Genomic DNA, 18,731 nt, shown 5'->3' on the forward strand with positions numbered 1-18,731 from the left:
ATTTCGTGGTGACTAGTAACACTGAGCACCTTTTCATATGTTTATGGCTATAAGGCTATGCTTTTTTTTGTGAATTCCCATTCAAATCCATAATCTTGTTTCTTTTTCTTAGTGATTTGTAGAAGTTATTAACCTATTTTGGATATGGGTCCTTTGTCAGGTATCTATGTTGCAAATCAAATAGCCTTTCCCAGTTGGTGACTTGGCTTCTTACTCTCTTGCTGATACATTAAAGTGAACAAAAATTTCAACTTTGTTCTTCTTCAAAATTGGTTCCCTATAACTTTTAGAATCAGATTTATAATTTCTACACTTATCTTACTTTTATATTGGGATTTTCTTTTCTCATTGATTTTTTAAAATGTTTTTAAAATTTAAGTTCAAGATAGTTAACATACAGTGTAGTCTTGGCTTCATGAGTAGAACCCAGTGATTATCTCTTATATATGACACCCACTGCTCATCCCAAAAAGTGCCCTCCATAATGTCCCCCACCCTCCCACCCTCCAGCAACCCTCAGTTTGTTCTCTGTACTTAAGAGTCTTTTATGGTTTGCCTCCCTCTTTGTTTTTATCTTATTTTTCCTTTGGTATAAGAAAATGGTACAGGTTCATTCTTCTGCATATTGCTGTCCAGTGCTGTCCAGTTTCCTTTTATATTCCCTATGTTCATCTGTCGTTTCTCAAATTCCAAATATGAGTGAAATCATAGGATATCTGTTTTTCTCTGACTTATTTTGCTTAGCATAATACCTTCTCATTCCATCCACGTTGTTGCAAATGGCAAGATTTCATTCTTTTTCATTGCTAAGTAGTATTTCATTTTGTGTGTGTGTGTGTGTGTGTGTGTGTGTGTGTGTGTCCCCCACACACACACCAGCTGATGGACATGTGGGCTCCTTCCATAATTTGGCTATTGTTGATAGTGCTGCTATAAACATTGGGATGCATATACCCTTTCAAATCAGCATTTTTGTATCCTTTGGATAAATTCATGCTAGTGCAATTGCTGGGTCATAAGGTAGTTCTATTTTTAATTTTTTGAGGAACCTCCATACTGTTTTCCAGAGTGGCTATACCAGTTTGCATTCAATGCAGTCCCTTTCAAAATAACACCAACAAGGGCCCCTGGTGGCAGTCAGTTGAGTGTCCAACTCAATCTCAACTCAGGTCATGATTTTATGGTTTGTGAGTTCGAGCCCCACATTAAACAGTGTGCTGATGATGCAAAGGCTGCTTGGGATTCTGTCTCTCCTTCTCTCTGCCCCTCTCTCTCAATAAATAAATAAACTTAAAAAAAATTTTTAATGATACCAGCTTCTTCACAGCGCTAGAACAAGCCTAAAATTTATATGGAACCACAAAAGGCCCCAGATAGCTAAAGCAGTCCTGAAAGAGAAAACCAAAGTTGAAGACATCACAATTCTGGACTTTAAGCATATTACAAAGCTGTAATCATCAAGATAGTATGGTACTGGCACAAAAACAGACACATAGATCAATAGTATAGAATAAAGAACTCAAAAATGGGCCCACAAATATATGGCCAACTAATCTTCAAGAAAGCACCAAAGAGTATCCAATAGAAAAAAGAAAGTCTCTTTAGCATAGTGCTGGGAGAACTGGACAGTAACATGCAGAAGAATGAACCTGGACCACTTTCTTACACCATACACAAAAATAAGCTCAAAATGGATGAAACACCTAAATGCGAGACAGGAAACCATCAAAATCCTACAGATGATAAGCAGCAACCTCTTCCACCTCGGTTGCAACAACTTCTTACTTGACATATCTCCAGAGGCAAGAAAAGTAAAGGCAAAAATGAACTATTAGGACTTCATCAAGATAAAAAGCTTCTGCACAGCAAAGGAAGCAATCAGCAAAACTAAAAGGCAACCAACAGAAATAGAGAAGATATTTGCAAATGACATATCAGATAAGGGGTTAGTATCCAAAATCTATAAAGAACTTACCAAACTCAACACTTGAAAAACAAATAATCTAGTGAAGAAATGGGCAAAAGACATGAATAGACACTTTTCCAAAGCAGACATCCAGATGGCCAACAGACACATGAAAAGATCCTCAACATCACTCATCATCACGGAAATACAAATCAAAACCATAATGAGATACCACCTCACACCTGTCAGAATGGCTGAAATTAACTCAGGAAAAAACAGATGTTGGTGAGGATGCACAGAAAGGGGAACCCTCTTGCACTGTTGGTGGGAAGTCTGATTGATTTTTTAAGGCTTTGTTTTTAGAGCAGTTTTTGATTTACCACAAAATTGAGAAGAGTGGCACATTTCTTACCAAGGGTGAACCTACATTAACACATCATAATCACCCTAAGTCCATAGTTTACTTTACTTTTGGTGTTTTACATTCTATGGATTTGGACAAATGTACTATGACATATATCTATCCTTATAATATTATATAGAGTATTTTCACTGTCCTAAAAATCCTCTGTGCCCTGCCTACTCATTTATCCCCCAACCTTGCCATGTACATACCTTTTGTTAAGTTTAAGAACTTTACTTATATCCCTAGGTTGCTAAGCGTTATCATAAGTTGTAATTAAATTCTATCAAATCATTTTTCTAAATCTACTAAAATCATGTGTTTCTTCTTTATTAATGTGGCGAATTTCATTGATTGATTTTATTGGTTGTTAAAGTTTTATTGGTCGTTCCACTGACCTAGCAGACTTGGAAAAAATAATCACTTGGTCATCCTTTTTTTGCTTGTATTGCCAAATTTAATTTGCTAATATTTGTATGTAAGTTCACGAAACATATACTATACTTTCTTTTTTGTAATGTTTCAGAATTTGGTGTCATTGTTATGATGACCTCTGATTCAGATAATTTTCCCCCTTTTTTCCTATTCTCTTAAACAGCTTGTGTAAGATTATTATTTCTTACATACATATCTGGAAGAACTCAGTGAAGTTAGCTAGACTTGGAATTTTCTTTGTGGGAAGATTTCTAACTGTATATTTAATTTACTTAATAGCTATAGGACTATTTCAATTTTCTATTTTGAGTATCCATTTTGATAGCTGTTTCTTAGTTGTTTTTTAACAAATTTATCCATTTCATGTAAATATTCAGATTTAGTGGAACAAAATTGTTTGAAATACCCTCTTCTTAACTTTTTGTTTATATAAGGCCTGTAATATTGTTCTCTTTTTCATTTATAATTCTATAGTTTGTACTTTTCTTTTTTCTCTTTAACAGTCTGTCAAGAGACTTGTTAATCTTTTCCAAAAAAAAAAATCAACTTGTGCTTTGTTGATTTTATTTCTCTATTACTCATTTGCCTTCTATTTCATTCATTTCTGCTTTTATCTTTATTTCCTTTCTTATGTGTTATTTGGGCTTAATTTTCTCATTTACCAGTATCTTAAGAGGGAAGCTTAAATCACTGATTTTCAGCTTTTATTCTTATCCAATATAGGCATTTAGAGCTATAATTTTCTCTATGAACACTTCTTTAGCTGCATCCCATAAATTTTGGCAGATATATTCCATTGCCATTCATATTTGATATATGTATTTTTTTAGTAATGTTGCTTACTTTTATGTTTATGTTACTAAAGTAAGCAACTTTAGTAATGTTGCTTTAGTAATGTTACATGTTTAGATAGTTGCTTACTATCAAAAGATGGGAATTTTCTAGTTCTAGTTATCCCTCTGTCACTGATTTCTAATTTAATTTCATTGTGGTCAGAGGATATTCTCTATATTATTTCAGTTGTTTGATATATGATGAGATTTGCTTTATGCCCCGGTATATTGTCTATTTTGGTGAGTGCTTCAAGTGTGTCCTGCAATTATTTGATATAATGCTCTACATATGTCAATTAGTCAACACTGTTTGTGTTGTCTTTATCTTCTGTGGTCTTATTAAACTTCGTCTACTTTTTCTACTAAGTTATTTTATCTACTATTTTCTCTACTAGATATTATCTAAGATACTATTTTATTCACTAAGAAAAGTATATTAAAATTCCCACATATGATCTTGAATTTATTATCCTTTTAGTACTGTCAACTTTTCTTTTATGCATTTTGAAGATGTGTTATTATGTGTAAACAGTTTAGGATTTTCCTAGTTTACTGTTGACCTTTTTAGCTTTATGTAAAACCACGTTTTGTCTCTAATAATGTAATATTTTGAAGATGTGATGAGGAAGAAGCTAAGGAGCTAACATTGAAATCTTCCAAAGGACAGAACTGAACCTCTCACAGTCTTTCAGGACTAAGAAAATAAAGACTCACCGGGTTCTCAGTCACAGCCAAAGAACAAGAAAAAAACCAGAGGTGAACCACACTTTATAAAAACTACCATCTAAAACCAGCCCAGCTTAATCAATGACCATATTTGAAGTGATCATCTCCCTCTTTATCTGCCTTAACAGCAGCACAAGGAACATTTTCTTGTAGAAAAAAACATAACTGATAACAGAGATCAAGAACCTTGCTAGATAGTAAATAATTTAGGCTTTGGAGTCAAGAGGAAAAATATTATACAAGTACTTATAAATATAAGCACTTCACACATAAAAAACCATGTTTAGTTCAGAGATGGTTTTCAAAAAGAAACAAAACCAGGAATCTGGCCGGAACTGGCCTGAAAGCAATAGTTTACTATTTCTTCATCTAGAGTCTCCATATGTTTGGCAAACTATAAAAGTTATTAGGCATGTAGCCTGTTGAGTTATAAGAAATGTAAACATAAATTCATAACAAAGGAAAATGTCTGCTACTTCAAATGCAAAATTGGAGGTTCCTACCATTAAATACTATGAAAAAATCAAGGAAATATGGTATTACAAAAAGAAAATAATTCTCCAGCAACCAAATTCTAAGGCACATAATATTATAATTTAACTGATAAAGAATTCAAAACTGTTATGAAGAAATTCAGTGAGCTACAAGAAAACTCAGGCAATTCAATAACTCAGGAATAAAATGAATGAACAGAAGGAGTTCTTTACCAAAGAGATTGAATTTATTAAAAAAAAAAATTCTGGAGCTGAAGAATTCAGTAAATGAGATAAAGAATTCAATGGAGATCATAGGTTAGGTACTAGAGAAAGTCAGATGGAAGAAAAAATAAATGACTTAGAGGATAGGAATATAGAAATAAAGGATAGAGAATTTAGATTTTTAAAAACTGAAGAAACCCTATAAGAGCTCTCAGATTCAGTTATAATAGCAAATAGAATAACTGCTGTACCAGAAAGAGAAGAGAGGGATAAGGAGGCGGAGAGTTTGTTTAAAGAAATAATAGCTGAAAACTTCTTAAATCATGGGAAGGAATTGGACACACAAATGCACAAAGCTAGTTGAACACCCTCTTATCTCAATGCAAAAAAACAAACTTCTCCAACACACATTATAATGAAACTGTTAGAAATCAGTAATAAAGAATTTTAAAGGAAGCAGGGACAGGAGGTGAGGTGGGGGGGGGGCGGTGGGGGGAGAAGTAACCTAAAAAGAATCCTCATTAGGCTGTAAGCAGATTTCTCAGCAGAAACTCTACAGGCCAGGAAGCATGAAATGACATATTTAAAGTACTGAAAGATAAAAATTACCCACCAAGAACACTTTACCTGGCAGTTTTCCCTCTGGTATGAAGAATAAATAAAGGCTTTCCCAGACAAACAAAAGCTAAAAGAGTTTACCACCACTGTACCTCCCTTGCAAGTAATGTTGATGAGTTCTTCAAGCTAAAAATGAAAAGATGCTGATTGGTGACATAAAAACATATGAGAGTACATAAAACTTTGGTAAAGGCGAAAAATAAATTCAAAATAGAAGACTGTAATAGGATGGTGTATTAACCCCTTAATATAGTATAAAGATTGAAAGAAAAGAGGATTAAAAATAATTATAACTACTATAATTTGTTAATGAATTGACAGCATAAAAAGAAGTAAATTGTAACATCAAAAATACAAAAAAGGAGGTGTAAAAGTGTGGAGGCTTTATAGGCGAATGAAGATACATTGCTATCAGCATAAAATGGACTGTTTTCTTCGTGAGATATTTTATGTAAGCCTGATGGTAACCACAAAGCAAAATTCTGGAGTAGATTCATGCAACATAAAAAAAAAAAAAAAAGACTGAGCATATTACAATGGAAAACACCAGCTTCAGAGGTAGAAAGAAACAAAGGAGAAAAGAAACAAAATAAATACAAAATAGCCAAAAGGTTATTGGTTATGGTAAGATGGCAGTAGTAAGTTCCTATATATCCATAATCACTCTAAATGTAAATGAATTGAATTCACCAATTAAAAGGTACAGGGTGGCTGGCTGGATTAAAAAATAAGAGTCCCCTATATGCTGCCTACAAGAGTCTCATTTCAATTCTAAAGACACACATGGGCCCAAAGTAAAGGAATGGAAGAAGATACTCCACGCAAGTAGAAGTGAAAAGAAAGTGGGATTAGCTATGCTTATGTCAAACAGAGTTCCAGACAAAAACAGTAACAAGACAAAGTCATTATATAATGATAAAGGAAGCAATACATCCAGAAGATATAATAGTCATAAATATATATGAACTCAGCATCAGAGCACCTACATATATTAAGCAAATACTAATAGATCTGAAGAGAAAAATAGACCAACAGTACAATAATACTAGAGGACTTCAATACTCCACTATCAGCAGGAGATAAATCATCCAGACAGAAAATCAACAAGGAAACATTGGAACTGAACCAAACATTAGACCAAATGGACTTAAACATATATAGAACAGTCCATCCAACAGCAGAATACATATTCTTCTCATTGTATACATGGAATATCCTCCATGATAGATCATATGGTAGGACATAAAATCAACAAATTTAAGAAGATTGAAATCATACCAACTAAATATTCCAACCACAGTGGTATAAAACTGGAAAGTTACAAGAAGAAAGTTCTAATCTACAAATGTGTGGAAACTAAAAAACATACTTCTGAACAACCAATGGGTCAAAGTAGAAATCAAAAGGAAAACAAAGTATCCCAAAACAAATAAAAATGAAACACAACATACCAAAACTTATAGGACAAAGATAGTTTTTTTTTTTATTTCAATGTAATTAACATAGAGTGTTATATTAATTTCAGGTGTACAATATAGTGATTCAACTATTCTATACATTACTCAGGGCTCATCATGGTAAGTGTACTCAGCATCCCCTTCACCTATTTTACCCATGCCCTCCAGCTTCCTCCCCTCTGTTAACTACCAGTTTGTTCTTTGTATTTAAGAGTCAGGATTCTTTTTTTTTTGTCTTTTTTTTTTTTTTTTTTTTTTGCTTTGTTTCGTAAATACCACATAGGAGTGAAACCATATGGTTTTTGATTTTATCTCACTGATTTATTTCACTTAGCATTGTACACTCTAGATCCACTCATGTTGTTGCAAATGTCAAGATTTCATTTCTTTTTTGATGACTGAGTATCCCATTGTATATAAATACCACCTCTTTATCCATTCATACCTCTATCAGTGGACTCCTGGGTTGCTTCCATATCTTAGCTATTGTAAATAATGCTGCAGTAAACATAGGGATGCATTTTTTTTTAATTAGTGTTTTTGTACTCTTTGGGTAAATACTGAATAGTGGAGTAACCGAATCATATGGTAATAGTATTTTCAGTTTTTTGAGGAACCTCCATACTGTTTTTCCACAGTGGTTGCACCATTTGCATTTCCACCAGCAGTGCACAAGGGTGCATTTTTTTCCAATCCTCTCCAACACTTTTTTCTTGTGCTTTTGATTTTAGCTATTCCAATAGGTGTGGGGTAATATCTCATTGTGGTTTTGATTTGCATTTCCCTGATGATGAATGATGTTGAGCAACCTTTAATGTATCTGTTGGCCATCTGTATGTCCTCTTTGAAGAACTGTATGTTCATGTCTTTTGCCCAACTTTTAATTTCATTATTTGGGGGAGGGAGGTTGGTGAAGTTCTTTATTTATTTTGGATATTAACTCCTTATCGTATGTATCATTTGCAAGTATCTTCTTCCATTCAACAGGTTGTCTCTTTGTTTTTTGAATGGTTTCTTTTGCTGTGCAAAAGCTTTTTATTTTGATATAGTCTCAATAGTTTATTTTTGCTTTTGTTTCCCTTGCCTTAGAAGACATATCTAGAAAAATGTTGCTACAGCCAATGTCAAGAAGTTACTGTGTGTGCTCTCTTCTAGGATTTTTATGGTTTCAGGTCTCGCCTTTAGATCTTTAATCCATTTTTAGTTTATTTTTGTGTATGCAGTGACAAAGTGGTCCAGTTTTATTCTTTTCCATGTACTGTCCAATTTTCCCAGCATTTGTTGAAGAGACTGTCTTTTTCCCATTGCATATTCATTCTTCCTTTGTCATGGATTATTTAACCATGTAATTGTGGTTTATTTCTGGACTCTCTGTTGTGTTCCATGGATCTATGTGTCTATTTTTGTGCCAGTACCATAGTGTTTTGATCACTGTACCTTTGAAGTATACCTTGAAATCTGGGATTATGATGCCTCCAAATTTTGTTCTTCTGTTTCAAGATTGTTTTAGCTATTTTGGGGTCTTTGGTGATTCCATACAAATTTTTGGATTACTTGTTTTAGTTTTAGGAAGAATACTCTTGGTGTTTTGATAGAGATTTCATTAAATCTGTAGATTGCTTTGGGGAGTATAGACATTTTAACAATATTAATTTTCCCAATCTATGAGTATGGAATATATTTCCATTTGTGTCATCTTCGATTTCTTTGATTAAAGTTTTATGGTTTTCAGAGTACAGGTTTTTCGTGTTCTTGGTTAAGTTTATTCCTAGATATTTTATTATTTGGGGTACAATTGTAAATGAGATTATTTTCCTAATTTCTCTTTCTGCTACTTCATTATTAGTATATGGAAATGCAACTGATTTCTGTATATTGATATTACATCCCACAACTTTACTGAACTCATTTATCAGTGTTGGTTGGTAGGGGTTTTTTGGTGAAGTTTTTAGGGTTTCCCCTATATGGTATCATGTCATCTGCAAATAATGAAATTTTACTTTTTCCTTAGCAATTTGGATGCCTTTTATTTCTTTTCTTGTCTGATTGCTGTGGCTAGTACTTCCAGGACTATGTTGAATAAAATTGGTGAGAGTGGACATCTTCATCTTGTTCCTGATTGTAGGGGGAAAGGTCTCAGTTTTCCCCATTAAGTATGATGTTAGCTGTGGGTTTTTCATATATAGCCTTTATTATGTTGAAATACGTTCCCCCTAAACCTACTTTGTTGAGGGTTTTTTATCATGAATGGATATTTTATTTTGTTGAATGCTTTTTCTGTATCTATTGAAATGATCATATGGTTCTTACCCTGTGTCTTACTGACGAATTGTGTTGATTCATTTATGAATTTTGAGCCCACCCTTGTATCACAGGAATCCCACTTGATCATGGTGAATGCTTTTTTTAGTGTATTATTTGATTTGATTAGCTAATATTTTGTTGAGGATTTTTGCATTTGTGTTCATCAGAAATACTGGCTTATAGTTCTCACTTTTGTGATATCTTTATCTAGTTTTGGTATCAGGGTAATTCTGGCCTCATAGAATTAATTTGGAAGTTTTCCTTCCTCTTCTATCTTTAGGAGTAGTTTGAGAAGAATAGAAATTAACTCTTCCTTAAATGTTTGGTAGAATTCTGTGAGGCTATCTGTTCTGAACTTTTGTTTGTTGGGAGTTTTTGATTACTGATTCAATTCCATTGCTGGTAATCACTCTGTTCAAATTTTCTATTTCTTCCTGATCTAGTTTTAGGAGATTATATATTAGGAAATTATTCCTTTCTTCTAGGTTGTCCAATTTGTTGGCATATAGTTTTACATAATGTTCTCTTATAATCTTTTGTATAGCTGTGATGTTGGTTATTATTTCTCCTTTTTCATTTACTGATTTTGTTTATGTGAGTCTTTTTTTTTATGAGTCTGACTAAAAGTTTATCATTTATGTTGATCTTTTCAAAGAACTACCTGCTGGTTTCACTGATTTGTCCTAATGTGTTTTAATTTTCTATTTCTTTTGTAATCTTTTTTCTTTATTTCTACTGGTTTTGGGGTTTTGTTTGTTCTTCTTTTTATAGCTCCTTTAATTTTAAGGTTAGCTTGTTTGAGATTTTTCTTACTTCATGAGGTAGGTCTATATTACTATAATCTTCCCTCTTAGAACAGTTTTTGCTACATCCCAAAGATTTAGGATCATTGTATTTTCATTTTCATTTGTCTCCATGTATTCTTTGATTTCCTCTTTGATTTCCATTTTTTATGTGGCCTCTGTATGATTAGTTGTGAAAAGTCTGTTCTGCCCATCTTTGGGTCATTTTCTCAGTTATTTACACTGATGTGGGTGTTATCTAGGTGTATCCAGGGGACAAGGTGAGCTTAGGATCCTTTTACTCTGCTCTCTTCCCCAGAAGTAACAAAGACAGTTTTTGAAAGTAAAATTTATAGCAATAAATGCATATATTAAGAAATTAAAAAGATTTCAAATAACCTAACTTTATACCTCAATAAACTAGAAAAAAAAAGAACAAACTATGCCCAAAGTTACCAGGAGGAAGGAAATAATAAATATCAGAGCTGAAATAAATGAAATAGAGACCAGAAAACCAATAGACAAAATCAACAAAACTGAGAGCTGATGTGTTGAAAAAGTAAACATAATTTACAAACCTTTAGCTAGACTAAGAAAAAAGAGAAGACTCAAAATTAGAAATGAAAAAGGAGATAATACAACAGGTACTTTGAAATACATAGGATAATAAGAGGCTCTAATGAAAAATTACATGCTGACAAATTAGGTAACCAGAAGAAATGGATGTATTTCTAAAAATACAACCTCAAGAGCAAATCAAGAAGGAACAGAAAATCTGAACAGACCACTAACAAGTAAAGAGAATAAGCTGATAATAAAAAATATCCCACCACAGCAAACCCTGGAACCATATGGCTTCACTAATGGATTCTATTAAAGAAATTATTAAAGTTATTATTAAAATTATTCTTCTATTAAAGAAAAATAATACCAATCTTTCTCAAACTATTCCAAAAAATAGAAGAGAGAAAGCTTCCAAACTCATTCTGTGAGGCCAACATTACCCTGATACTAAAGGCCAAGGGGTAAATATAAATGCAAAAATTCTCAACAAAATATTAGCAAACTAATCATCTTAATGTGTTCTTTACTTCAAAAACCATGACCACATGGGATTTATCTTTGGGATTCAGGTTGGTTGAAAATATGCAAGTCAACTGTAATCCATTAATAGAATGAGAGATAAAAATCATATGATTATCTCAATAGCATCAGAAAAAGCATTGGATAAAATACATTATCTTCTCATTATAAAAACTTTCAACATATTGGGTATAGAAGGAACATCCCTCAAAATAATAAAAGCCATACATGATAAACCTAAATCTAATATTATACTCAGTGGAGAACAATTGAAAGCTTTTCTTTAAGATCAAGAAGACAAGAATGTCCACTCTCCCTATTTTTACTCAATATAGTACTGGAAGTCCTAGTTAGCACAATTAGGCAAGACAAAGAAAGGGGATCCAGATCAGAAAAGAAGTAAAATTGTCACTATTTGCAGATGATATGATTTTGCATATAGGAAATTTCAAAGACTCAACCAAAACAAAAACAAAACTGTCAGCACTAAACAATTTCAGTAAAGTTGTAGGATATAAAATCAACTGAAATCATTTGCATTTCTATACACTAATAATGAAACATCTGAAAGAGAAATAAAACTGTTCCATTTATAATAGCATCAAAATCAATAACTAAGAATAAATTTAACCAAGGAAGTGAAAGATGTGTACAATGAAAACTACAAGACTTTGCTGAATGAAACTGAAGAAAACACAAATGAAGACATCCTGTGTTCGTAGATTAGAAGAATTAATGTTGTGGAAATGTCCATACCACACCACAGAAATGATGTACGCACCTCAGTACATCACATAGTGGTATGGGATGTCAATATGTCTTATTATTGGTAATATTTACTTGGTGAAGCTAATGGCTACCAGGTTTTTCCACGGTAAGGATAATGTTTTTCCCTTTGTAATTACTATCATGAAGGGAGATAGTTTGATAATATACAAATGTCCTATTTTTTCACTATCATTCTTTGGTGATTCTTGCCTGCAATAATTACTATTGTGATGTTTTTGACCACTAGTGATTTTCTATTTTTAACATTCCTTTAGATTTATTTTTACACATTTGTTTTCTAATTTGCTAATTAAAATTCTGCCATAAGGACGAGCTATACCTTCTCCCCCATTTATTCAGTTATTTATATCAGTATGGACTTATATACTTAGTCTTTGGATTGTAACTCAATACTATCATTATCTATTTTGTTGTATTTATTGTTCCAGCTTTGGCTATTGGTAGCTTCTTCAAGTTTGTCCTGTGTTCTACTGATATATTCCCCATTCTATTTCAAGGACTTCCTAACATCATGAGATATTCCAGACTCCCCTTGTATTTTCCCTGCTATAGCTCTAGAATCAAACATTTATTCAAGGACCTCTGTTCCATTTATTAGAAAATGGTATTTAGAAAACAGGATCTGCATCTTAGGTATGGTCATTTCTCCTAGGATGTCATTACTTTCAGGCCCAGGGAGTGCCTGTTTCTCCAGTGCCCTGGCCATTTTTCTGTAGAGATGTTTCCTGTGCTTCTATATTGGGGAAAATATGGGTGAAGACATGGACACATTCAGATTATTATCCTTTTGAAAATAGTAATAGAAAACCAATACTCTTTGTTCTTTTTCCTTTTCTATTCTCTAGTTCTTCAGTTTGGATTCACAACTATCTTTGTGGCAGCTTTTCCCCTAGCACCACTTCTGGCCTTACTGAACAACATAATTGAAATCCGACTTGATGCTTACAAATTTGTCACACAGTGGAGACGACCTTTAGCTTCAAGGGCCAAAGACATAGGTAAGTTAGATTTGAATTTTTTTAAGATATTAACCATCCAGTGGATAAAATCAGATACCAACTTTAGATTTTTACTTATTAAGTCATCTTACATGGAAACCATAATTCTTGCAAGAGAATAATTATGTTAGCTTTAAATAATATTAGACAAGTAAAGCTACCTTTTCAGAAATTTATTATTTCTGGTACTAGAGAATTTGTGCTTAAATAGATTCTCAGTTTGGTTATTTCTATCTTAAGAACTTGGAATCTAAAATATTGACTTATCACTTATATCCTTTTTAAAGTAATCCTCCATTTGCTTTACTTTGTTTTACCCTTCCCCAAACGTTTGCCTTAGTCACAGAAATCATGATCCAGTTTTTCTAAAGACAGAGATGGCCTTTGGTCTTTGATGAGAAAAGCTGAGTTGAATCAGATGCAGCCTCTTGAGAACTGCCTGGGGTCAGAGACCACCTTTTATTCATTTCTGCATCCAGTTCTTAGTACAGAGGCAGCAGGCACTTAGTCAATGTGTACAGAAGAGAATTGAATGTGGATACACTTGGCTCACAGTGTTCTTTAACTTCCATATGAAACAAACACACATTCAGTGAGCACCTACCCTGGGCCAATGCAACAGGGACTGGGCCCACACAGATGTCAGCGTGCTTCAGGAGCTCCCAGGCTGGTATTGGCTTGACAGTGTGAGTGCCCATCTTACTGGCTAGCATATTGGTGCCTCATCATTGACCAGAACTCTCTGACTTAAGTCTGATCCTGACTGAGTTGTTAAGTGATGAACATTAGTACTTCCACAGGAACTCCTTCAGTGACAAGATATTTGCAAGTACAAATTCTTACTGTTGGTTACAAGTGTCAGTATTTGGGATGTAAGGATCCATGGAAAGGACTATTGAAATTGCTTACCCCAGTTGTTTTTTGTGTTTATTATCTCTGCTGTTATGTCTGGAACTAATATAACACTTCTCCCTGAATAGGAATTTGGTATGGAATTCTTGAAGGCATTGGAATTCTCTCTGTTATTACAAATGCATTTGTCATAGCAATAACATCTGACTTTATTCCTCGCTTGGTGTATGCTTATAAGTATGGACCTTGTGCAGGTCAAGGAGAAGCTGGACAAAAGTAAGTTTGTCATAAAACTATCATGAAATCCCCATTTCCTATGCACTGTGTGATGCTGGTTCACTCAGACAGAAGCTTCTGCACTGGAGTAACCCAGGATTAGAATAGTGGGGAGTGGGGGAGGGAGGTGAAATTATGATGATGCTTTTAGCCAAAGAAAACACATCCTGAAGAGGTGGGGTCAATATAGGTCAGACAAGTTTTAGGTGGAATCCAGTGTGAGAGCAGCAATTAATCATTTCCCCTACCCATGACCTGTGCCCACTTTGAATTGAGAAATGTGTGGTATGCTAATGTGTGTAGACAAAAAAATAGCACATGATATAGTATAGTTATACCATTTTTATTTTAAGAGGACAGTTATAATCTGATTACTCTTGTATCATCATATGGAGATTCTGCAAATTCTACATGGGAAATATACAACCACGTGATAAATACCCTATAGATACTCAGTAAGTATTTGTAGAATAAGTAATCCTTCCTGGCTACTGACCTAACCAATGTATATATTATCCCAGGCAGATTCAATTCTATGGCATCACCTAAGTGATTCCCAAAAGTCAGGGCTTTCTGGGTATTTCTCGTCAGGTAAAGCCCAGGCAAAATTATAGCATGCCCCTAGATTTCTTAACATACTTTAGTGGGAGAAAAATACCTGTTTGGCTAGAGTAAAAATAATCAATTCTAATTGTAGAATTTAGAGGTTTGTAGGTCAGAGTAGGATATGTTTGGGAGTCTTTTCAATGCCCCAGAAGTCATCCCACATGGGCTATGATTACCTGCACAGGCAGCCCTACCTTTGGGTTTACTATCAGAACTAAACTAATCCTGTATAGCCACTGTGATTCAATTAGCCCCAAGGAGTAAAGTGCCACCAAATCAAGTCAGCCAAATTTATGCACCCCTGGTCTAGGTCCAATTTCATTATTAATCCTACGTAAGTACTCTAAGGCATGGACAGCTGAATGTAATAAAACCTACATTCCAGCTATTTGAAGAAGCTTCTATAAAGTTCTTTACTATAATAACCATGTGGACATTAGACACTAATTATCTAGCAACTTTAAGTGAACATGCCATCCCATTTTAAGAGATTTAAAGACTTATGTTGTACTACTCACATATTCTTTCTAATTGTAACTGATGCCAACATTCTCTGCTTGACTGAGCCTGGAAAAGCTTTGCCTTTGTTTAAACCACTTTCCCATCTGTTTTGCATTTGACTCTCAAAACAACCCTAGGAGTGGGACATGCATTACTACCCTCACTTTGAAGAGCAGAAAGAGATTAGAGGTTAAGTCCAGAATATCAAGGCAGAGTACCTATGAGAACCCACATGAAGGCAAAGCCTAGACTCATACAGTGCTCTCCATCCTGAACAAAACAGCCCTGAGGGCCATTGCCAATAAATTGTCAAACAGCTCATCTAACAGGAGAGAACCCCCCAGGGCTTTACATTCCAATGGTTATTTAAATTCTTTTCCACCACCAAATAGAATGAAACCTGTCTTGGTTTGGGGGAACCCAAAAATAAAGTGGAAACATATATGTACATTTATGATAGTGAATCAAAGCTTTAGAATGTTGACAATTTAGATTTAAGACAGTGTTCATGGGGTTTAAAATTTCCCTAATAGCCTCCTTGTTTCAGTTTTCTTAGGCTCCCCTGAGCTATTTTTTATAAATAACTTTTCTCTTTCACTTATGAGTCTTCTGCCACTTTCAATATTTATAGATCTACCTTCTATCTTCTAATCCATTGGTCATTTTTCTTGTTTTCAAATAGTTGCATTTGTATTCATTTCTTCATGAATCTTATTTTCTGCCCCACCAACTACTCTATTATCCTTTTTAAGTTTTTTTTCCTGATAAAAATTCTTTAGAAATGATTTAATAGGGGAGCAGTATTGTCAAAATTTAGAATGTTACAGGCTTTTGAGGTAGTATGTCGAATTTCTTACTATGATTTAATGCACCTGTAGAAATGCCATCTTTCAACTGAAACTTACTCTAAATCAAAAGTACTCCAACCAAACCAACTACCTTTCTCCGAATTCTCACCATTTTTTCAGCTTTCCCTGGCTTCCCCAAGGATAATTTCATGCATATATCCAGAGTCACTCAGTTCACATGCCCCTTGTCCCTATGACAGGATATCTCAACTGCTCCCTGGATGTGCTCTCCAACCGCAGTCTTCCTACTGTCATGAGTGTTCAGGGAATGCATCTTCAGTGGCATAGAGGGGAAGACATTCTCCTTTTCCAGCCAGATCTGAACATGAAAGGAATGCCATAATTTGAGGCAATGTTCTCCACACAGTGGGTACACGAGAATGTTTCAAATATTTCATCTCTCCTCTCAAGAAATTCCTTCTTTTTGACTACAGCCTACCTAGGTGGATTCCTGGACCAATGCCCCTGCTCAGATTGTTTATGGTTTGTAAAATGAAGTCACTGTCTCTTTCAAGAGATCTTCATATAAACATTTTTAGAAAAGTGCTTAGAGAACTAAAATCTCCTCCAGGTATGCATCAGAAGACAGAAATTACAAAGCACAGTTGAAGGTGTATACTATAAAATTGTTCTGTTAATCAGAACTAAATTTTAATCAACTAAAATTATTTTCAAATAGCACAAATAACCATTTTGAGCTCCCCTATTCATCCATTGAATGTGAGAAACTAATTACTGTTGTTATCAGGCTAGACTTGTGGAACATTCTCTAAAGATATATGCAGGCCTTAGGACTATTGTGAGGTATAGATCTGATTTAGTGATCTAAACCAAAGCTGATTTTCGTGTATAAATAGTGGTATCATAAGGAGTTAGAGACTTGATCAAGGACACAATTCTCAAATTGTCACAGAATGAATCACAAATACATTACTTAGTTTGCAAGATATTTTTTCAAATTATAATCCAATAGATCAACATCATAACCAATTGCAAAGTTGTATTTAAAAACATAAAGCCTACTGTACAGAGATTGAATCTTCCTTTTTCATGATGTCTGGCATTTTTATTGCAATAAGTCAGAATTCCACTTTCTTCTGTCATCATCTCATTAGCCTTAGTATCTATAGATAAGTTAATGTATAAATTTGTCATTTATCTATAAGGCACATTTGACTTTAAATGCGTAAACCAGATCTGATTTCTCCTAGCTTTTTCATCATTTGAGTCCTATCCCCATGCCATTTGTGTCACTATATGTAAAACCTCAAAGGTAAATGAATAGCAAAACTCAAAGATACTCTGCAGTAATTTTGGTCAGGAATCTACAAACTCAAAAGTCAATTTCTGGTTCTGTTCTTTCCCTTAAAACTGATTATTAGTGATTACTACTCGCTCATCTTTTTCCTTGTAGTAAAGGATTGAAACAATTAGTCATGAATGGTTTTAAAACCATTATTCTCACATTTAAATGAATGTGGTCTTTGCAGAAGTTACTTGGAAGAGGTATGCATCCTAATTTAAATAATGCTACCCTTACGTAAGATATTTTCTGAATCTCCTTTCTTGGAAGTACCTTCAGAGGCCATCTACCAACCCCTTAAGAAAATTAACTTCATTATTTTATATTCACAGAAACTCTTTGTTTGTCTGATACCTTCCTCTCTGTATCTCTTACCTCTGCTTGATCGTCAGTGCTTCATCGTTCCTCTAACTGGCAGCTAGTAGTGTGTCACAGTGAGGGTATAGAGATCTCCTGCTAGCAAACAGGGACAGATGGGATCTGCCGCTGCCTGTGGCCTCCCTGCTGTAACAGTAGGTCACTGAGTTGACACATGAATGCCACTGGCTAAACTTCATACAGTGAACTGTGGGAAGTCTCATTTCCCTGACTTGATGACTGCCTCAACTACTTATTATGGACAATAGCGAAGATTCTACCACAGTGAAAAGACTTTGAGAAATGCCTAGCCAGTTCAGTATTAGCAGTCCCTCTTCTTCCCTGATTATGGAAAGGATATGGAAGGGAGACTTACACAGCTGATAATTAGGTGTGTGTGTGTGTGTGTGTGTGTGTGTGTGTGTGTGTGTATATATATATATACACACATGGACTGTGTCCATGTGTGATGCTTTATACACAGGAGTACAGAACCACCAAAGGCATATTTTCAACTTGGATTTATGACTAGCAATACATGAATATGCTTAATAAATAGTTCAAAGATATAGCCTCTTTATTTTGAAGGCTGGGTATTGTCCATGAGACCGGTATTTTATTTAAATTTAGACTTTTCTCAATTGAGTTTTTGGACAGAGCAGCCATCAAACTGCAGCTTTAATCTTAATAAAGCCACAGGGCTGCTTTGGGAGATAAGAAAGAGTGCAGGGGGGGGGTTGTGAATATTTCATTTCAGTGTTGGGTCTGTTTTCTGCCAGTTTCCAGAGGAACTTTCCTTTCTCACTGTTTGGGTCTTGAGAAGACTCTGCTATATTCTATAGCTCACAAAAGCTGGCTCCCTCTCTGTGACAGCTAATAATCAAGGCACTAATTTTCTTTCATGTCATGTTCTAGGCAGTTCCAAATTGTCCTTCTGAGGAGTTGTAGGGGAGACC

At 34.4% G+C, this 18,731-nt stretch overlaps 1 protein-coding gene across 2 annotated transcripts in view; it reads left to right on the forward strand.

Annotated features, from left to right (window-relative positions):
• ANO4 (anoctamin 4) overlaps window positions 1-18,731 on the forward strand; it is a 395,457-nt gene that overhangs the window by 358,168 nt on the left and 18,558 nt on the right. For both annotated transcript variants that reach the window (XM_042993008.1, XM_042993009.1), the window contains 2 exons: window positions 12,880-13,032; window positions 14,013-14,160. In XM_042993008.1, coding sequence (XP_042848942.1) covers window positions 12,880-13,032; window positions 14,013-14,160 — 301 coding nt within the window. The remainder of the gene's footprint in view (window positions 1-12,879; window positions 13,033-14,012; window positions 14,161-18,731) is intronic.

Source organism: Panthera tigris, chromosome B4 (genome assembly GCF_018350195.1).
Source record: "Panthera tigris isolate Pti1 chromosome B4, P.tigris_Pti1_mat1.1, whole genome shotgun sequence".
In the NCBI taxonomy this organism is placed as follows: Eukaryota; Metazoa; Chordata; class Mammalia; order Carnivora; family Felidae; genus Panthera; species Panthera tigris.